Source organism: Choloepus didactylus, chromosome 11 (genome assembly GCF_015220235.1).
Source record: "Choloepus didactylus isolate mChoDid1 chromosome 11, mChoDid1.pri, whole genome shotgun sequence".
NCBI classification, from domain to species: domain Eukaryota; kingdom Metazoa; phylum Chordata; class Mammalia; order Pilosa; family Megalonychidae; genus Choloepus; species Choloepus didactylus.
Genome location: NC_051317.1, coordinates 282039 through 305365, shown reverse-complemented (window position 1 = coordinate 305365; position 23327 = coordinate 282039). Strand labels below are relative to the sequence as shown.

Genomic DNA, 23327 nt, shown 5'->3' with positions numbered 1-23327 from the left:
CAGCAGTGGATTCTCATTCTTCCATCATCCACGCAACATGTACATTCTAGTACATTCCAGGTACTGTGCTAGGCACTGGAGGTACAAAGACTGACAAGAAGCATGCTGCTTCAAGGGAGGCACCACTCTTAACACCTAGGCACACAGGATCTGGACCTGGATGTACTCTAAACCTAAGTTTATTTTATTAAATGATCAACACAGTAACCTTGGGAGGACATTCTTATTTTTTTTAACCAATTAACAAACAAGAAAACAGAGTTAAATTTGCCTGAGGCCACAAAGCTAATAATTGGATGAGCTGGAAATCAAACCCAGTTCTTCTTGATTCTTTGCCCATGCTTTTTCTATCAAAATATGCAGGGCCTATAAAGAAGTATGAGGCAGTAAACACAGAACATAAAAAGATCAGTAACGATTCCAGATAAACTGTAAGTGCAAAATGAGTGGTAAAAAATGGAAGAGCTCCAGCATCCAAAGGAACAATATGGACTGGGACACTGGGAAAAGTTGAATGAGGAAGCGGGTCATGCCCAGAGCACTAAATGACCTAACTTCTGCTAGTGGATGAGACGGATTTTTTAGGATCAAAAGATATGTTCCTACTAATAACAACAAAGGTCTAAATTCCTGATCCTTGAAATCAGGGGACAATAAGAGACTATAATAACTGGTTATACTTCAGCACATATTTTGAAAGATTGTCTCTGTGTAGCTTTTAATCTAATTATTAGCTGCTTTGTTGAAGAAAGTAGACAAATTTCATCTTTATTCCCAATAAGGCTTTAAATTACCGGCTCTGTTGACATCTAACAAACAGCATTTCCCATTATTTTGAAGGAAGTATGCTTCTGTATGCTCCAAAATGTTAAAATTTACTGTCTGCTATGTGCCAGGTACTATGTTACTGTAACACTATACTATGTGCTTTATACAGTTTAAGCTTATTTAATTTAATCATCACAACTCTGAGGCAGGAATTATTGTTCTCAATTTTCAAAAAAGAAATGAAAGGTTGATATATTTATACTTAAAAGAAGGACTATTCCATCATTTGTGGCTCCATACTTAACAAAATGGTACTGGAAATACAATCCCTGCCCTCCAAGCGTTCCCACACACAGTCTTGAGAAAGGGCAGGATAGCATATTTCCAATACTCAGGAGATGGAAGGAGGTGCTGTGGAGATATAAGGAGCAAGGAAATGCTCATATGCTCACCTGCCCATCGGCCACCAAGTCCGAACTTCCTTACCAGCTTCATCACTCCAGTGACTGTGTAAAATGTCAGACATATAAACCCACATTTCAGAACCCAAAACACTAATTCACTCCACCTCTCTACCTCTATTAAGGCAGACAACATACCTGTCTGTATAATCAACTTTTTAAAGAGGGATCTGGAATATAAAGAATTTCTTAAACTGAATTCGATGTGTAGAATCATTTACAGAAATAATTTATTTTTACATAGTGACTGAGCCACTTCAGCATGCCAAGTATACCAGCAAAATGCTGACTTAAGAGGCAGGTGTACTGGTAACAAGTTTTATTCATGGTCAGCTACTCTTGGCAGTGGTTACCAATGTTCAGGCTACACCCTCTGGGAGCCCAGAAATTTGGTGCAGAATTTGACTCCAAAGGAACCCAAAATATTACAAAGATACACAACATGTCTTACATATATAACAGGTGTCCTCTCTAAAATTCATATGGCTGTTCTTAGCTTTCAAACAAATGCAACTGCTTTAAAACTGGACCAGCAACTAGCTTTGTTACTCTATTTCAATTATTTACAGCACATTTATTATTACATAAGAGTTTGCCCAAAAGAATTTTATTTAAAAAAGAGAGGGTGGGGGACTCCCCATAGCAAAAAGCATTTCCTGTATGCTATTTCACAACTCTAACATGTTTTCAAGAACTGGTGACTAGAACTTGGTGACCCAATTGCCCTGAAGCTACAGAAGAGTGGACTACAGGAAAGGGGAGCAGTTGAAAGGCTTCACTGTTAGCTTGTGGTAGAAAGTCCCCGAGATGTATGGACAGAGAACCACAACCTGACCTGAGTCATAACCTCCATCCCTGACCCTCAAAGAAGATCTAGAACAGAATCTCCCCAAAACCCTGCTAGAAATGAGAATATTATTCTAAATAAAATGGAAGTTAGCAGGTAACGGCTTAGCTTCTCAATGCTTATAAAAATCCTAATTTTCTAAAATACATTTCTGAATTTTAGAAGAAAAAGTTTGCTAAGTTATTTTTAATGGGTATTTTAGGAAGCCCCATTTAGGCTTGTTTTATAAATTATTCGGTCCCTGAATCCCAAGACAGGTGTAGCTTGTTTTGAAACGCCACAAAAACAACATTGAACCAGATCAGGACGTCATTCACGTTGCCGCACACGAACCCAGTGTAATTCCTGAGACTTCAATCTTCTCAATCGCTCGGGCCACCCACAGGAGAAAGTGGCACTTCCTGCTGACTAGGACTGCCCAAAAGACTACCACCATGAGTGATGGCCTCAACTCTTACTTGAATGCATAAGCCACGTCTTTTTTAGAAAAACTAGACCTCTAAAAACAGGAGGCAGTCCAGTGTAGTGGGAAAGTACCCAGGTCAATTAGCAGCTTTGGCAAATAACTTAAGACCATCTGAGCTGCAGAGTTTCTTCCTCTGTAAAAAATGGGAATAATAATATCCACCACTCCCCTCCTTTGAAACTACTGAAAGGATCAGATGGGATTACATGCATAAAGTGCCCATTATAGTGCCTATAAATGCTAACAGTTATGCTCTCCCTTGTTTGTTGAGAACACTGACCAAAAATTGTGGGCTATGACAACAACAACAACAACAACAACAAAAATCATCTCACCCAACTGCCAGAAATTGTTGTCTCAGTCTCCTAGGCTGATACTTAATGCTGATGGCCTAAGCCTGCCCTAAATGTTCTCAAGAATGGACTCAATCTTCAAATGGAATTCAATTATTATCTTAACTTTGGAAGTAGGAATACAGGTCATATACAGGTGCACCTCTTTCAGTTTGTGGCTACCTGCCATTTCACTTGAACATCATATGGTATGGCTACTGTAGAGGAATATTTCATGTTTTTGAGAACTTGTAAAATCCCCTTACCCTTCGCAAATTTTCAAAATACTGGGAAAGTAGCCATGATACACAGAGTATACAGCGGCATTTAAATTTGCAATAGAGTAAAAACAGATGTCTGAATATGGAGGAATAACATTATTTTTAGAAGCCTAAACACAACTGGCTGGGTGGGCAAGTTTCAGCATTTTCTGGTCAGTACAATTAATATCAAGTTTGCAAACCACAAGAAAGCTCCCCACTTTCCCTGAATAAAATGTGGTTTATTAAAAGGTGCGATACAACATACCATCATTTTACCAGTGGTCTGTTCCAAGGAGAGCGCTTCAAAGACTTAAATCCAGTGAATAAAAAGAGGAAAAAGGCAAATTACACGAAGGAGTTTGCTGTTACTCTGAAAGGGCAAAAGAGAAAAATCCAAGTTCGGGACATCAGGACTCTGACTTTTAAACCTATTATAACAACTCCCATTTCTCTGCTGAAGGGCACTCGGGGACATGATAGAGTGAAAAAGCGTGGCCTTTGGAGTGAGAATCTCAGTTCTGGAAATTGGAGGATTAAATTAAGTCACGGTAGCAAAGTATCGCGCAATAAACTCACTAATAATAATAACAACAACAACAACAACAACAGCTAAGCCCCTAGTTAGCAAAGGAGAATACGGCTGCTTCTTTAAGAATGTTACCTCAGATTTTTCAAGAATTCCTTCTCAATTCAGAGTCTGTGTGTGGCAAGAACACCCATGAGAGATGAACCTTTGCAGAAAGCTAAAAATTCTTACTTACTCTCCCCAGACTTCATTTCTCATATCCTCATTTCCTAAATAATGAGAGTTGGTCACACTAAGCCAGACACTCTACTTTTACCTTAAAAATCATCTAATTTCTGGAGGGTCAATGTGGAAAGGCAAATTCAGGGATGAACATTTCTATTTCTGTTCTGCTTGTCAGAGCCAAATCTGGGAATGGAGGAGCCAGTACATGAACCAGAGCCGTCACGGTAGAGTAAGAAGAGAAGAAAGAAAAAGGTGGTGTAAACTGGCAACCTTGCAAAACTTTAGGGAAAAAACATGGAGACTGCAGTTGTATATGGACAAACTGAGGAGGAGTGATGCAAACATCCACTTGACATACATGGTATAATTTATCTTTTGGCAACGTGCTTAAAGCCCTTTAGAGCACTATCTTTCCCATAAACGGACTGAATCGAGGCCAACTAATCCTATCTTAACTCAAACTTTTTTTCAACTAAGAGTCAGGAACACTGAGTATTAACACAATTGGAGAAGAATGAGCCTTGAGATATCTGTAGCAACGTCCCTCTTTCTCCCTCACTTTGAAAATGACAAACAACAATTCTAAGCCTAGAAGTAGACAGACCTCAGTTAAAATCCCATTTCTTCTACGTATGTGGCAGGTTCTAAAACTTCTCAGTCTTGGTTTCCTCCTATTACAGATGGGGATAATAATATGTACCTCATGTAAGAATTACCTGCAACAATTTATGTAAATTACCAACACACATCACAGTATACTGCCGGGGCACAAAAGTGGTTCCTGGTAATTATGATAGACTGCTTTTGAAGGTTCCAGACCATCCTTATGGGCTAGAGCCAAGCCCGTGGGTCTCAGTCTCTCAGTTTTCCAATCCATGATCACTGAAAGAACTCTACATGTAACGCTACTCTGGACAGAACAAAACATACTCCCAAAACAGAGGTAAGAAGTGCTATTTTGATGAGGTGCCGGTGACATATAGTACAAAAAAAGTTTTATTAACTGCAGAAGAGTGTAAGGTTGATCACAGACTCCATTACTCACTAGCCATGTGATCTTGCGCAAGCCACTTCCCTTCTTTGGAGATTACCTACCTTTCAGGTTTTGTTTAGAGTGCTAACTGAGAAAATGTATTATAAAGGGCTTAACAAAGTATCTGGCACAAGTAAATGCTGTATAAGTGGTAAATTGTTTTTATCATTATTACTATTAATGACTATACCAAAGTAAAAATATCACCCCTGAGAATAAGCGATCAAGCTCACAAAAATCTGGAGGAGACTCTTGCAGCCAACCTGTGGGTTTCCCCAAACCACACTTTAAGAACCACTGGGTAGACCACCATGATGGAGAGGTTTTGTGTCAAATAGGGTTTTCCCCTATCACTCTGTTTTCCCTCACATCTGCCTCCTCTACTAACTTTAAAATATTATTTTAGCCAGAGGAAATGGTTACAGTAGGCGGTGTCGCACACCATCATGCCACAAAATACTGAGTTCATACAGTCGATTATAAGAGTAGACATGAGGAAGGAATTAAATAAAATAATCCAGGTCACCAAGTCTTCAACCTGATCAAAGTTCTTCCAGAGATCCTGCTTATTAATGATTGGGTATAAACACTGTCCTTTTTACAATAAAGGACTTGATAAAATTATTCTAAGAAATTTGGAAATGCTTTATAAAGGATACTTGGGGGAAAACGGAGAAGGTACTATAGTTCCTTAAATGTGTGCACAAACAATGCCTTGGCCCACTCTACATAGGGGTAAAAAATAGCCCCACTCCTCTGAAACATACTGTGCTAGTTTGAATATATTGTGTCCCCCAAACGCCATTATCTTTGAGGTAATCTTGTGTGGGCAAATGTTATCAGTGTTAATTAGATTGCAATTCTTTGAGTGTTTCTTTGGAATGCGCCCCACCCAACTGTGGGTGATAATTCTGATTCAGTAATTTCCATGGAGGTGTTGGCTGCCCATTGGGTGGGTCTGAATTAAATTACTGGTGCACTATATAAGATCAAACAGAAGGAGCAAGCTTGCTACAGTGCAGCTGAGAGAGACGTTGAAGAGGAGCTACAGCCAAGAGGGACACTTTGAAGAAAGCACAGGAGCTGCGGATGAGAGACATTTTGAAGAAGGCCAGTGAAAGCAGACTCTTGCTCTGGAGAAACTAAGAGGTCAAATATCCCAAGTGCAACTGAGAGTGACATTTTTGAGGAACTGCAGCCTAGAGAGGAACGTCCTGGGAGAAAGCCATTTTGAACCCAGAACTTTGGAGCCGACGCCAGCCACGTGCCTTCCCAGCTAACTGAGGTTTTCCAGACATCAATACCCTTTGTTGATGGACATTTTATGGCCTTAACACTGTAACTTTGTAACCAAATAAACCCACTTTTATAAAAGCCAATCCATTTCTGGTGTTTTGCATTCCGGCAGCATTAGCAAACTAGAACACATACATACACACACTGCAAACTAAGATTAAAGTTAACATTATGTCTCAACTACTAACACAGTAGGGGCAATTTATTCTGCCAATGGATCAGTTAATCCCTAAACTTTGTGATTTGTCCAGCAAAAGTTTTAAATTATTTAACCCTCCTTAAAAGGTAATTTATAGCTCATTTTAGAGAAGCAGATTAAGTGAGACAAGGGTTTGTGTTTTAAATAATGATATTCCAGTCACATTCAGATTTACTGTTAATGGAATGATTCCATCAGTTCACATCTGCCTAAATAGGGGCGAACCCTCCAAAAAAGCAGATGTTTCTCCACTAATGAAGTTTGGCACAATAACTTTTATGTCTATCACCTGGGGGAGAGGATTACTTCACGTTTGGGAAACTGAGTGTAACTTTATGGGTGATACAACATTGCCTAGTTAAGGTTAAACTTTTCTGCCAAGGAGGAAATAGTGAAGTAACCAAGACGTGCCAAGAACACATGTGAAAGAGTTTATGAGAAATGCCTGTGCATGTCTTTCCTGGTTGAAGGAAAGGGGTTAAATAATAAAATCGAACTAATTAAAATACATGAACAATATCAAACATCTACAATGTTTCTCATCAAGTTTACAAAGTTTTACTGGTCTGGTGAAGGTACACTCAAACACCAAAATTGAACAGGACCATAATTTGCCCAAAAAAACCCACTTGACTATTGCTCAGATCATATTTCAGTCATTTTTATGAAAAACTATGGGTAATTTATAGAGGAAGCTGAGACTATGACTTCTCTTATTTCTCTAGAGATGGCTCAAAATGTAGGACTATGCTTATCTGAAAAGCTTTGGATTGTGGAAAGCTTAGCAAATTAGAAAAAGTCAATTTTGTATTAAGGTTTTAATATAGCCCTGCAGAAACATTTCACCTTTTAGAAATTTAGATTATTTTTTGCAAAAAGTCATTATCTACTCTGAAGAACTGCTGATTATACATAGATTGTAACACTGTTGCTCCAAGAGCAGCTCAACTTAAAAAAAAAAAAAAAATTACTAGTTCCATGAATTTTAGAAAAAAGAACACACCAGGACAACATAAAAAGTTGAGAACAAGACACAAAGCCCCCACAAAACAGATAAATCATAAAGTTACCTCTATATCCTGGATAATCTTTGGGTATAATGACCTATAAAATGAATTGGGAGGGCCATCTGTGGGTCTGTTTTTAAACAGGTACTGATCCCTGGCAAATAAAAACAAACAGATGTTACATTTTTGCACATCAAAGGGTGAATTTTACTTAAACATGGTGCTTACAAAGATACTGTATCTCCCGTGTTTTTTGACATGCATTGAGTATTAGTGGTTCAAACAGTATTTCTGACTATTAATTAATTTCTGACAATTTTATGTTAGAGGCAAATTTACTTCAACATACAGTTCTGTAACATGATCCTGGCCTTTTTATTTTGTGACTGTACCTAAAATACAATAATCTAGCCTTTCATTCTAGTGAGTTTTTTTTTAAATAAAAAAAGTATGTAATGCTAATGTAGCTTTAGTCCTTACTCACTAAACTTCCTCCAGTAAAGAAAATACTTTCCTAACCCTCACTCACACCACCTGTACTGCCATCTGTAGCTCCATTTTTCTTTGTGCTAACTGGGCCAGGTCACTGACCTGCATAGAGCTATAAAGCTGCATTTAAGCTAATGGTATTTCTCTGAAAAACCCCACCCCCAGTGCCCCCCTAATCCTCAACCTGGAGCAACAACAAATAGCAAAATGGCATTATTTGGTGTCTCATATTTTCTTTTAATTATCTTCTGATAATTAAGAAAAATGTGGAGGGAAACTCACAGTTTTCAAAAGTCAAGTCACCCATACAAATGGTATGGTACTTCCTAATGTTCAACAAATTTAAAGAAAATATACATTTCAGAAGGGAAAACGGAGGACATTCTAACAGCTTTAACCTTTTTTTTGCCTTAACTCTTAACCACTCACCTTTTTTCCACTTGTTTAAAACAGGCCAACACATTGTGAAAGTATAATTGCCTTTTTGGGTAAACAAGCTGACCCTGTGCCCAATAAACTTTTTTCCAAGGGTCCAAGCAACCCAAGTACTTACCACCCTCTTCTTTCTGAAAGTCCCTTCCATAGAGGATCTGTGCGTACCATTCGTTCAATCAGCTTCTTCCAAAGCATTCCTTCTGAGATCACTCGTTGCCATTCTTTACAAACCAGCTCTGCTGCACACAGAGACCTGGCATCCAGGTAGGAAAGAATGTTTTCTGCTATGTGATCTAAGCCTTGCTCTACAAAATAGAAAAGGCAATGAAGAAATGGGAAGAGCAGATGGAGACACATCAGCCATTATTTCCTTAAAGATAAAAGGAATAAAGATATCCTGAACCAGGTAAAATACTGAAGTAATATCAGAAGTTCTACAGATATACAGTGCATGAGTACATAAACAAGTATACTTCTTTTTGGCTCTGATTTTTTAACATAAAACAATTAATGGCAACTGTTCTCTGTGTGTAAAAGCTGACCTTGGACAGGTCTATAATTGTCAGGACTATGATTAAAAGACTTATTTTCATTTTTTTTTTCACATAACTCTTACAAAACCCTTCTAAGGTAATGACTCCAAGTGTTACAGATGAGACACAGAGCGGTAAAATACTCAAGATTACACAATTAGTGAGTGGTAAAGCCAAGAAGGGACTCAGATCTCTCATTTCAAAGTCTGTGTTCTTTCCCCTCACATTCACTGTCTCAGTAAACAAACCATATCCCATTAATACATGGAATCCCTGGGTGATAGGGAGGCAAAAAAGGTAAACAATGAATGACCTCTTAAAAAGTTGATGAAAAGTTAAATGATGATGAATGTGGACCTGGCATCGTGGGACTGAGAGTATCTTCTTGACCAAAAGGGGGATGCAAAATGAGACGAAATGGTTTCAGTAGCTGAGAGATTCCAAATGGAGTCGAGAGGTCACTCTGGTGGACATTCTTATGCACTATATAGATAACACCTCTTAGGCTTTAATGTATTGGAATAGCTAGAAGTAAATACCTGAAACTACCAAACTAAAACCCAGCAGTCTGGACTCCTGAAGACAATTATATAATAATGCAGAGATTACAAGGGGTGACAGTGTGACTGTGAAGACCTTGTGGATCACACCCCCTTTATCTAGTGTATGGATGAGTGGAGGAATGGGGATAAAAACTAAAGGACAAATGGGGTGGGATGGGGGGATGATTTGGGTGTTCTTTTTTCACTTTTATTTTTTATTCTTGTTCTGGTTCTTTCTGATGTAAGGAAAATGTTCAGAGATAGACTGTGGTGATGAACGCATAACTGTTATCATACTGTGGACAGTGGATTGTATATCATGGATGATTGTATGGTGTGTGATGTATTTCAATAAAACTGAATTTAATAAAAAAAAAAAAAAAAAAGTTAAATGATGATCCAAGAGTTAAAGTCAGTTGTACTTAGATGTATTTTTGTCAATCTTTTCTTCATCTTCTTGTGGGTATCCATTTTCTATTCCCAAATAGATGGTAAAAATCTCAAAAGCAAGAGCTGCATGTCTACAACTTCTAGAACTTTAGAGGTTATTCGATTCAGCCTCCCACTCAAACACAATACAAGGGTCCTCTCAGCCACTGCCGAAGATCACTAAGGAGTGCACAGTTGCACCTGTAAACTCCCACCCTGCAGGTCTGGTCACGTCCTCTGCAGCTACAAGAAATAAAGCTCATACCCAAGTCCATTCTGTACAGTGAACACTGAGCATTTAGTCAGAAAACTGAACTTTTAAGTCTCAGTTTCACCACTGACATGAAATACATACTGAAACATCTCTGTGCCTTGGTTTTCTATTCTATAAAATGGTAATCACTAGTATGATGGTTTGAAGCTGTATGTTTTGCAGCTTAATCCGTTTCCATAGATGTACACTCATAAGTAGGACCTTTTGATGAGGATACTTCAGTTAAGGTGTGGCCCACCAAAATCAGGATGGGTCTTAATACTATTACTGGGGTCCTTTATAAGTAGAATAAAATTCAGACAGATAGAAAGCCACAGGAAGCAAGAAGCTGAAGGTCAGTGGAACCCAGAAAAGAAGGGAGAGGTTGCCATGTGCATTGCCATATGATAGAAATGGCACACAGGACACAAGGATCACTGTCAGCCACCCCAGAATACTAGTCTTCAGAAAGAAAAGCATCACCTTGACGACACCTTGATTTGGAGTTTATCTTAGCCTCAAGACCATGGGCTAATAAATCCCATTATTTAAGGCAACCCACTGCATGCTATTTGCTTGAGCAGCCAAGGAAATTAAAACAACCAGTAATAACTTTCCTTTCCAACACTGTATCTGTAAGAATCAAATTAATTTTATGAAAATATTTTAAAGATAATAAAGCACTATGCAAGGTTAATATTTGTTCTCTTTTACAAGATAAATAAACATAGTATAGTAGAACTAAACTCCGTATTCAAAGAACAGGATATAGGTATATAACTAAACTTTCAGAGCCACAGCTTCCTCATCTGTATAAAATGGGGACAGAATAATCTATGCCTTATTTTGAAAACATCAAACATTGTATTACAAACTAACATCTTATTCAATTCTAAGAATGACTATTATTACAATGTTGATTATAGTTTCCAGGCCTTACATGTATTAATTCTCCTACTCTGAACCAGATCTAATACCCAAGCTACAGACTGATGATGAAGACCACACTGGGACTACTATCTTTTCTTGCACTCACCATTGTATTACAGCTAATATAGTCAGATTGCATCACCTTCATCTAATACTCATATCACAGCCCACTTATAAAGTGGCAGTAAGTTAAAATAAAATCCTAGGCCTTTCACCCAAGAACATATATTAAACAAATTCCCCTAATTCTGTATTTATACAGCTGGTTGTGAGGTTAGGTGACTGCTGTAGGCAGGAATTTATAATTCACCTTCAAAATCTTATCAGACCCATTTGTAGTGGGTTTAACTGTGCCCCCAAAGAGATATACTCAAGCCCTAATCCCCAGTACCTATGAATGGTACCTTATTTGGAAATAGAGGCTTTGCAGATGTAATCAAGGTAAGATTGGGTCACACTGGATTAGCGGAGATCCTAAATCCAATGACTGATACCTTCATAAGAGGAAGACAGGGAAATTTGGAAACAAAGACATGGCAAGATACACCAGAAAGAAGGCCATGTAAAGACAAGAGGCAGAGACTGGAGTGATGTAGCTACAAGCCAAGGAATACTAAGGATTGCCAGGAACTACCAGAAGCTGGGAGAGAGGCATGGAACAGATTCACCCTTAGAGTCTCCAAAAAAAGCCAAGCCTGCCAACACCTTGATTTCAGACCTCTGGCCTCCAGAACTGTGAAAGAATAAATTCTGTTGTTTTTAATTACAATGTACTTAGGTCTACTTGTTTACAGGAGCTATGTGTTTCCCAACTATCTTCACATCTTTCCTGGTTTTAAAGGCATTACCACTGGAAGGAGAAAAAGGATAAGTTAAATGAGAGTGAAACTGTCCTGTTTCTTTTTATTATCTCTATAATACCATCAATTCCAAATAAACTATCTCTTCATTTTTTAATCATCCTGCTCCAAGTATTTTGATTATTTTGTTCATTTTCAACTCTCCCAGATTACTTAAACACTTTGGACAATTTTACATTATTCAGGCTTTGCCCTTCTTGACAACATTTCTCAAAGATTCAGGCCACCTCTTTCGGTGTATCTCCACAATCCTGTGTCCCTTTCTTCTATCTTGTATCATGTTTATTCAAAATCAGGGAAGTTCAAGAACAGTCCCATGAGATTCTATTTGTGCCTCTCCATTGCTAGGATTGACAAATTATTGACCAGAATTTCAAATTTCAGAATCTCTCAGCCCTCTGTAATTATATTTTCTTTTAGAGTCTCTAGCCATGAGCTAACAGACTTAGTTCTTCTCTGAATTTTTCTAATTCTGGGGTGCTAATATATCTTCCTCTTCTACTTTCTACATTTAATTATTATAACAATCACTTCTCAAGATTTATATTACTTCCATGCCACAAACCAAATTCTCCTTATTGGTTATAAACCCCAACCAATTACCCTCTTAAGTTCTCTATTCTCTAAGAGATGAAGCAACTAGCAAGACACGAATACATTAGATATTTGGCTTTTCAGGACTCAATGGCTCCAAAAGCCCCATCATCTATGTATGAAATGGGAACGCAGCATCCAAATCTCTCACCTGGCCGCAAGGTCTACAAGCTGGTTCTGTGGTATGCATCTGAATTACCTACAGCATCTGATTTTAAAAACAAACAAACAAAAACAACAGCAACAAAAACAAATCCCTGGGATCTTCCCCTGACCTACTGAATTAAATTAGTCTCAAGTTGGCCAGGCCCCCAAAAATCTATATTTTTAAGAGTTGTCACCAGAAAATTTGACATGCTGGGAACTTTGGTTTATAGCAATGATAATTCTGCTAGTTCTCTTTGACTCCCCCACCCCCACCCCCAAATGCTCACCACTAGGCTATCATTGAGATTCTGCACAAGTAAATCCCTTACTAACACATAATTACTCCTTTTTCACATGCCATCAGTCCAGTTAAACAACATCTCTATGATATTTAAGAGATTAGATTTATTTCCCTAGGTTAATACTTCAAATTTACTTTATCCTTCTAGGAGGCAGCATGTTCTAGTTTGTGGAAAATGGAGAATCAGATAACATGGGTTACATCTTGGTTTTGTCAACTGCTAACTGTTTGACCTTAAACAGATCAAGTTTTCCTCTGCTGATCTTAGTCTTCTATAAAATAAGAATTGTGTTAAATGCTTGAAACAGATTTATCACATACAATCTACACAATAATCTTTTGAGATAGGTACTCTCAATATCCTCATTTTACAGAGAAGTAATCCATAGGTTTGTTAGAGAAGTTAATAAGATAATGTTTATAAGGGGCCACATACATAACAAGTACTCAGTAAATGCCAGCCTTTGTTCTTCTTTCCCTCTCCCCCAAATCCCCTTAGTTGATATGAATGGTCAATGAGACTATGCAGTGTGAGAAAATACTACACACCTTCTCCAGCAAAAGGCTAAGCCCACTCTAACATCTTGGTATACGTCTGTGCAGGTTTGGATATATTATGTCCCCAAAAAGAGCCATGATCTTTTAGCCCAATTTTGTCAGGTGGAAACTTTAGATTGAGTGTTTCCACGGAGATGTGACTCACCCAACTGTAGGTAATACTGTGATTAGATTATTTCCATGGAGGTGTTACCCCACCCATTCAGTGTGGGTCTTAATTAAATCACTGGAGTCCTATAAGAGCTCACAGACAGAAGGAGCTCAGTGCTGCAGCTGAGAGAGACTTTTGGAGAGATGCTTGGGGGCTGATGGTTTGGAGATGCTAGCCCAGAGTTTGCTCCAAAGAACCTACGAGGGACAAGCCCAGAGACATTCTGGAGAAAGCCATTTTGAAATCAGAATCCTGGAGCAGACTCCAGCCACATGCCTTCCCAGCTAACAGAGGTTTTAAAGACTCCATCAGATGTTCTTCAGTAAGATACCTTCTTACTGATGCCTTAATTTGGACACTTTTATGGCTTTAGAACTGTAAATTTGTAACCTAATAAATCCCTTTATAAAAACCAATCCATTTCTGGTATTTTGCTTAATGGCAGCATTAACAAACGGAAACAGCATCCCATATCCCCTTAAATGTGTGGGATTTTTTTTTTACCAGTTTTATTGAGATAAAATAAGAGATTGAGTTATCACACACCATAAAATCCATCCAAAGTATACTATCAATAGCTCACAGTATCATCACATAGTTGTGCATTCACAACCACAATCATCTGTAGAACATTTTCATTACTCAAAACAAAAACAAAAACAAAAACCCAAAACATTCCATATCCTCCTCTATTTTGACCCCTAGCATTGGGTGGTACATTTGTTGCTGTTGACGAAAGAATATTAGAATTTCACTGTTAACTGTAGTCCATACTTTGCCAGAGGTGCACTCTCCCCATACACCACTCTATTATTAACTCCTTGTAATAGTGATGTACCTTTGTTCTAGCTCATGAAAAGAACATTTTTATATTTGTACTATTAATCACAGTCATTGTCCACCACAGGGTTCACTGTGTTATACAGTCCCTTGTTTTATCCTCTAGCTTTCCTTTTAGTGAAAGAAACGATTCTAAACTTTCCCTTTCAACCGCAATCACACACATAATTCTGTGCTGTTAATTACACTCACAATATTATGATACCATCTCCTCTATCCATTTCCAAACATTTAAATTCAACCTAGTTAAAAATTCTGCACACATTAAGCATCCGCTCCCCATTCTCTACCCTCCTTAAAGGTTTTCATTTTTTTGAGAAGAACAGGAACCACACAACCTGTGTTTTGGAGCCTTGGAGTAGCTACCCCAGGGAGTCATGCAGTCCACGAAACTTTCTGGTTTCAAGTCTATTCAGGACAAAGAGGTTTCTGAAAAAGGTAGTCCATTTGCCCAGACTAAAAAGTGCTTTGAGGTGTTAAAACTAAGCATTTTTTCTTAAGTACCAATGTCTGGCTCTCATTACTCGACAGTGAAGAGACTTCCCCCATCTCCTACCACCACCCCCTACCCAAGGCAACAAGAGGACAACATTATGGCCTAAGAAAGTGAGGACAGAATACTACACAAAGAGTGCTGAAGAAGGGCTGCTGTTGCTAATTACAGGCACCATATGAAGGTCTGGAAAATTTTCAATAATAAATTAAAACAATTAAAAGGCACAAATTTCAAAGCTCAATATGTAAATAACAATGTATCAAAATGAAATTCAAATGTGTAATGTCACTTCAATGCCCTTGACTACAGCCAGTTTTACCACAGCTGCTTAGATCATACAATTACAGAAACTTTTATTTTAGAAGTGAGTTTCAAAGAGCAGCTGTAAAGAAACTTCCTTCCTCACCCACCCCTGCCTCCTTTCCCTCTCCTTCCTAATCACAGATCTAGTTGCAAAATCTGAAGTTAGAAACTTTTAAAAGAAAAACATTTCAATTGCTGATATCAACAGTCTATCAATGGACATATCTGAATTGAAATACACTGACCGAAGGATTTAAACAGAAATGAAGTGAAAAGATGCTCAGGTCACAAAGTCCAACATCTCTTTCCTTAACACATTCAGGAAACAAAACAACAAAGAGGCACACACACCTATGTGATGTCAAGATGAATCAGTTCGGAAATTAGTGGGTGAATAATTAAAACTTCCTAGCAATAAATCTTATTACCTCTAGAGAAGCAGGTGTTTCCTGCCTCACTGGGCTTTTTTTTTTTTTTTTTAAGCCATTATCTTCCTAGTACCCACTAGATACCAAGCATATTACATACATTGTCTTTAATCCTCACATTATTCCCATGAAGTATTATTATTATTATTCCCATGCAGATGGGGAACCTGAGGCTCCAAAACGTGAGTCACATAGCTATTAAGGACAGGGGCCAGGATTCAAAACTAGGAGCTATCTAAACCCAATACCCACACTCTTTCCACTTGGTCATGCTGGGATTTTGACCCTGCATCCAGTCTGAAGCCTTAACTATACTCTTCAATATTTTCCAAGACCTTTGATCTAGTCTTTGTCACATTTACAGTGCATAATGGCTTATCATCCTTTCTTGGTAAAACAACCGAATAAACCATAGCCAGGAGGGTAAGTGTTTCAAAATTAATTGCTTAGACACCTCACTAAACTGACCACCAAAGCTTATCTTCTTTTTTGAAGTATGATCTGCCTCTACTTTAAATGGTATAAATTTCCCCTTTAACAACAGTTCTTACAAACCACAAACTTTGCCGGCAGAAATTGACATTGCAGACTAAACATTTACCATGATTTTTAGAAAAGCATATCATAATTATCACTTTTTCCACTGAACCAAAAGGAGCCAAAAACCACAAACATTTTCCATTTTCTTTCTACTGACAGGTATGATATTCACAGTAAACATTTAAAAGTCAAAACTATAGATAATTTCTATAAAATTAATGGCTTTCACAATCAAAAGAAGTCTTCAGTTGACTATCAGTTTCAATAGAGTAAAAATTCAAGTTCAAGATCATCTACAGTAATAATTAAACACCAAACTAGAATAATGATTCATAAAGTCACCCCACACATTGTTAAATCTAAGTAAAAACATACACATGGACTTGTTTTTCTCCTAATGCTCTTAAGGCAGGGTCTGTGTTAAGCAACTAATGCCAGGTTTAATCCAAGTCTGCTAGACACTAACTAACACAATCAGCTAGGCCAGCTTGTCCCCAGATATTAGATTCATATGTATGATATATACTGACATGTGTATACATGTTCAGATCAAATCCTGTTAAAACAAATACCACTTTAACAAAAATATTTCCACGTCCCAGCCAATGGTCCATTCATTTCATGTAATATCCAATACCACAGAATTCCACTTTAACAGAGATATGGACAATACCTTAAAATTCACTATAATGAAAACAGAATTGTATGAAATTATACTAACCATATTTATATACATAACACATGTTCATCTGTTCTGTCTCTTCTCCAAGACTATACGCTCCCCAAGAGAAGGGGCTGCTTCTGATCTATACTCTGCAAATCAAGAGAACTTCAACAGTGCCACCTTGTGGATATTCTATAAATACAAGATACGTTCCCTGGCACTCTAAAATATTTGATAGCAAATAAAACCAAAATAGTGGAAAGCAGACAATCAAACAATAAACAGATTTGTTTGAGAAGCATGGAGCCATAACCTCATTTAGTTAAAAGCACTTATAAGGAACAAGAACAATCATCAACTTAAAAAAACTACCACGTCTTTTCTCGGTGTGAGATGAAGTCTCTCACAAAGTCTTGGATGATTTCGTTTCTGAGTTTGGGCACTGCACAAACAGAGGAGCCGCACCACATGTGCACTCATCTCACTTCAATGTAACTATAATTTTCATATATTTTCTCTGTTTCTCTCTCTCTCTCACTTACTTAAAAGCATCTCTCTTTCTCTCTCTTATAATTAAAAACAAATATTACTGAAACAGGCTGTAAATCAGATATTCTATACTTAGGGCCAATTTAAGGAATTTTCTCAGCGTGATCTTAACTATAAGTGATTTTAGCCTTTGCACTAACTTTTGAATCAACCCATCCTACCTCCTCCCCATCATCACACGATGCATGATCTTGGACATTTCACCTAATTTCTCTGATCTTCTCTTTCCTAATCTATACAATGAGAAACAGGACTAAGTGACGGCCATGATCCCTTTCAGCAATTAAGTACTATGATTCTAGAAAAAGGGAGCTTGTATTTTGCTTTTCCAGAGATACTAATGGAAGAAATGGGGCAAATAGTGCTGTATTTCAGCATAAAAGGAAAAGGAGAGTCCACAATTTCTAAACTAACTCTCAACAATCCTTAAACACTTCCATTGTAGAAAGTCAATTTATAAGTTTTGAAGAGAGGATTAGAAATCAGAAGCTAGTCTGTCAATTTGCAGCCCTATATTTCAGGCCTGAGACCAAGTTTGTGTTGGTTTGCTGTATAAGTACTTAGAAATGGAAATCACAGAAAGGCCAAGGGAAGAGCTTCTCTTTAAGGAGGCATCCAGTGGTGCTAATGAAGACAGGGTTAGCGACAGTGGTGCTGGTTCATCCCAGCTATTTCTCAGCCTACCCCGCATGGCAGTTGTGACCTCCAGACTGACCACAACAGAGGAAATGTTCTGGCCAACATTCTTTTCAGGGTTGAAATCTCTATACCTAACCAATTATAAATCTGAAAGAGAGAAAGAAGACAGAAAGGTAGAGAGAGGAAAAAAAGGGAAAAGAGTGATCAAAAATCAAACAAACTTAACCAGGAGACTGTGTGTATGTGTGTGTTTATGTACCTATGTGTGTGTGACAGAGAGATGGGGGTAAGGTGGTAATGGAGAGGATGCAGAAACAAGTTTTGAGAAATGTAATAAAGTCATCCTGTAAGTTTTTGCAATGTATATGCCATTTAGCTAAGTGTCATTTCATATACAATTGAGCATCCTAAAGTTTGGGACACTTCCCAAACAATACTACAGGAAAAACAGTCATATACTTAAAAATTCCCTATACAGACTATATTAAAATAAAAAGCATATTATTAACTCATTTAACAAATGAAATAAAGCAAAAGTATTGACCAGGGAACACTATAAATTGCAGAAACTGACTACACTTACTAAGTAGATGCTAAATTATAATTCCTCCTCAACTGCCACAGATTAAAATGCAGTATGTATACAAAGAAACGTTGTCTCACACAATGCTCATCCACAATGCTCATTCATTCATTTCACAAATATCTACTCAGCTCTGCCCAAATTCTTGGCCTGGGCATTCTTCCAGTGCTCAGCTTTGCTAAAGACGAGTGTAGTTACCTGGTAAAGCGGTAATAAAGTCCCGCTGCAACATGGGCTTCAGGTAAGAGTTAATATGTCCATGCTGATAGTGACACATTCGTGAAATAAGATGTTCCACAAATTCCACTTGATCTGATTCAGACCACTGGTCAAAATATTTAATACACAAGTCTTTTTCTTTTTGATAGTTTCCTTCTGATGGCCTCTTTCTGGAGACGATCACAGATGATGTTCCATTACTTATCTATTTCAGGAAAAGAAAAAAGAATTAGTTTTGACAAGGGAAAGAAATCTAATTAATATTTCATTAGAAACATTTTTTACCCTGGGTATTTAATCTTAAAAGCCAAATTTATTCCTTTATTAATTCATTAGGGAAGTAATTTAAAATGTATTCAGGACCCAAATCCTCAAACCAGTCACTAAAGTAAATAGATGTCAAAGTTACAGACATTTCTAAAGTTAAATGGTATATTACATGATCATTTTTCAATTCTTATTCCAAAATTTGCTGTTATGAGGTAGCTCAAGTTAGAAATAACCATCTTAGAGGAACTGCTCAACTTGGCAAAAGGGCAACTGATTGACTATTAATAGTTTGCTTCACTGCCTACAAGTTGAAAGTTAATGCTAGATACAGTGTATTCCAAAGGTTCTCAAACTTGAGCGCACATCAGAATCACACAGAGGGTTTATTAACACACAGACTGCTGAGTTCCACCCCCAGAGGTTCTGATTCCATCTGTCTGGGGTAGAGCCCAAGAATTTGTATTTCTAGTAAGTTCCCAGGTGATGCTGATACTGCTGGTGCAGGGATCACATTTTTGAAAACCACTGGTCTATCTAATGGAGAAGATAAGCAACTTGTGTATTGAAACCTGGAGGCAATTAAATCTAAAAAGCTTTGTTTTACCCAACCATTTTTGATCCCCTCCATATTGTTTCCCAGTGCAGCTAAACTGTTGGCAATATGGTTTAATCCTTCCTTCCCTTCTTTTAACCACCTTGTCAAAAAGTGACCCAAGGAAATCCATAGGCACCTATAAAGTTCCTCATCTTGTATAGATGGTATATGGATAATCCATAAATTTCTATATTAGTGATGTATTTCTCATCAAATCTACCCACCACGTCCTTGGATAAAATCAGGATATAAAAAAAAAATTTCAAATTTCACACACTGCATCCGAAAAATAGCATAAAAAATAATCTAAATCCCCAGACTCAAGCAAAAACTACTACTGATGCTATGAGGCTCAGTAATTCCCTGTTTAAAACCAAGAGAGCTTCAACACTTGTGTTAAACATTTGCCAAGCCATCTGTCCATCACTCCTCTAATAGGCTCCTAGTGTATAAAATCATAAGGAGAAACATATAAGAGAATTTTGAAAAACTGAAGAGTCCCACTGAAAATTTCTATTAATTTCATTACAAACTTACCACAGACATCTTCCATAGAAAGAACTAAGAGTTTTCATTATCAGTATGTCCTCTGACTTAAAGTGGACTGAGTCCATCCCATAAAGAAGACACCCTAAAATATCCAAAGGAGTCTTCAGCTTTCCTTGATAAAACCTTACAAATCTTTCATGTCTACAGCAAGTCCTGATGTCCACATTTAGAGGTCTCAAGTAGGAAAGTATTTACTACCCAATTATCTAAGAATGTTTTTCACCTTGGGTGAGGGAGAACTCACTGACACCACGTACCACCAGGGGGTAGCATTGAACAGGGATTTTTTTCAAAAAGAATTTGACCTTGTTTGTGGTAGAACATTCATATCTAACAGATCCCCAAATTTAAAAAAAAATTAAAAAAATAAAGAGTTCAAAACAGTTAGAGGTGAAGTGAGAATCCTCAGCTGTGGTGAATATCAGGAGGTATAAGTAAGGGACATCTTTGCTGTTTAAGCATAAGGATGTTCACCAAAATATGAGAGAAAAATGAGAAATAACTCTGCCCAATGTTAGGCAAATAGTTAAAACAAATTATAACACATCTACACAAAGTGCCATAATGTAGCCATTAAAATTAGGTTTATAAAATAAGATTAATAACAAGAGAACATACTTAGGAATTAATGTTAAGAAAAAAAGGCAAGATCCAGAATTTTATATAGCATTTTGATCACAAGAACTTGTATGAAGGGGAGCGCATCAAGACAGACTAAAGGATATATATACATCAAAATGCTAAAAGTGCCTAAACTTGAGAAAGAAAGCTGTTCTGTATTCCTTCTCCTTTTCATTCTATACTTTTTTCACAATAACTTGCCAAAACAATTGTTTTCATAACTGGTTAAATAGCCTTTAAAAAGAAAACCAGTAAACGCTACCAGATAATGATGGTAACAATTTGTAACTGCGCCTTATATTTTACAAAGTATTTTTACACCCATTATTTCATTTGCTAAGCAAAAGTGTTATTATTTCATTTACAGAAACATTCCTAACCATCTAAGCTCCCCAGAGCACTTGTATACCATTAACAAGTTGACTGGAAAGAGAAATTGAAAGCTAAAGTGTTAATAACCACTGTGAGTTGAAAAATCAATAGGAAATAAAGAGAATCCTATTGCAAAATAACCAATGTGAAGGAAGGAACAAAATATAGTCTGCACAAAATGTCAAAAAAAAAAAAAAAAATAGTGGCATGTGCACTGTTCTACAACAAATTTTCAATATTCTGTTTTCAATCACCACCTGGACCAGAAAGATCTTCCTGGTATTGTTTTGCTTTGTTTCATTTTATCTTAAATTTGTTGGGGGCACTTTATTCTTGCTAACCAACCTGCCTGTTTAGCTTCAAATCAAATGAACCCAGATAATTTCTTTACATTATTCTCCCCTGATTTAGATTTGTTTTGCCTTTAATCATGACTTCATGAATGGAAAAACTATGTATGCCATATGGTTGATGAAAATACCAAATCATAAAACATCACACGACTACCCTCTTCCTCCCACTCCCCACATCAAAAAAACAAAAAACAAACAACTGAGGGGTTGGGAGAAAACTAGTAAACTAAAATAGAGTGAGGAAAGAAGGAAAGTGAATCTAAAAGGAAATGGCAAAACAATCAGAAATGGGAGAGAAGGGATGGGGGTGAGGGCAAACGGAGAAAAAGTCATCAATGCAAACACTAGCATGTAGTCTGGTGCCATTAAGGTGACAGAAGATGGCACCATTTTTCATCTTTGGCTTCCACAATGGCCACAGACAGAACATTTTGGGCTACAGTCACTTCAGAATCTTTATGAAACCCCAAAACACTTCATTCTTTATTAGACATGAAGACATTTCCCTAAGGAAAAGAAGACCAATTAGGGTAGATTCTGAAACCAGCAAAACTGCATAAAAGTAAGCAAAAAAAAAAATGCTTGGCTCTTGTTCTCATTGAGGACATTAGCTAAGGGAGCACCTTATCTACATTAAGTCAATTGCTATCTTATCTGTGCGCAGTCATTCCTACCTGCCAAAGAGTATTTTTCTTTGGGGACTCATCTTCATTTTGATCCTCCATAACTGAAGTGTTCTAAGGGGGGAAAAACAGGTTATTTGAATTATGCCAAGTTTTGCAAATTCTAAATAACTACACCAAGATATAATTTTGAAAACTCAAACTAGGGTCTACCAACACGAACCCAAGAGCTATTTTGGCTTGTGGCTAACACACGCCTTTTTGGGTCAAAGGGACTGTACTCAACACTCATAAATCAATATAGTTAACGGCTGGACAAAATTTATTATTTAAAAAGGTTGGGCGTGCTTAGAAAACAGGCTAAATTGTAGAAGCAGGGCTGAAGTTCTACCTCAATCATCACTGTTATTCTTTTACTTGGACAAGAAGCCCCAGAGACCCTCTAAGTTCCCGCTGATTACACAAAACATTTACTAGACTGTCTGCTATTCAGTAATCCAGCCCAACCATCAGCAATTAAAACTGACAAAGCCTTGGAAGCCCCCTGGCCTTTCTCTTTGCTCTCTTGATAGCCTTGTTTTTCTGGAATGGCTTTGCAATCTCCCCTAGCAAGCATGGTGGGTGCCCCAGCCTTTTCCCTGAAGAGGATGCTGTTAGCCTGTAACAATCTGGCTTGCCTTGGGAATGCATTAGCTTTTGATTTTTGTGTTTACTGCACAAAGAGGCACTGTGTAATTATTCTTTCTGGTGACCTAGTAGCTCAATAGATGCCCATTAACTGGAGATTATACATGATTGGCTTTTCCCTTTTGAAGCTCCTACCTAATGGCTAAATGGAAACTTAATGAGAAGGGGAAGTGGGAGAGTTGTGCTCTGAAAGGAGTAACAACTCATTTATCTCTCTAAGATCCCTTCCAGCCCTAAAATTCTAAAATTGGAGTACAAAATTTAGAAAACATTTATCCTATAGCATTAGTCAAAAGGATCCTGAAGGTCTGTTTAAATTATCAATGTTTACAAGAACCTGCTTACTGCCTT

At 37.5% G+C, this 23327-nt stretch overlaps 1 protein-coding gene across 9 annotated transcripts in view; it reads right to left on the bottom strand.

Annotated features, from left to right (window-relative positions):
• Positions 1-23327, bottom strand: part of FBXW11 (F-box and WD repeat domain containing 11) — a 161063-nt gene that overhangs the window by 23309 nt on the left and 114427 nt on the right. For 7 of the 9 annotated variants that reach the window (XM_037799521.1, XM_037799524.1, XM_037799522.1 and 4 more), the window contains 4 exons: positions 22341-22403; positions 18886-19111; positions 8466-8652; positions 7487-7577 (listed from right to left, as the gene is read on the bottom strand). In XM_037799521.1, coding sequence (XP_037655449.1) covers positions 7487-7577; positions 8466-8652; positions 18886-19111; positions 22341-22403 — 567 coding nt within the window. The remainder of the gene's footprint in view (positions 1-7486; positions 7578-8465; positions 8653-18885; positions 19112-22340; positions 22404-23327) is intronic. The other 2 variants (XM_037799520.1, XM_037799527.1) reach the window with 1 other exon arrangement.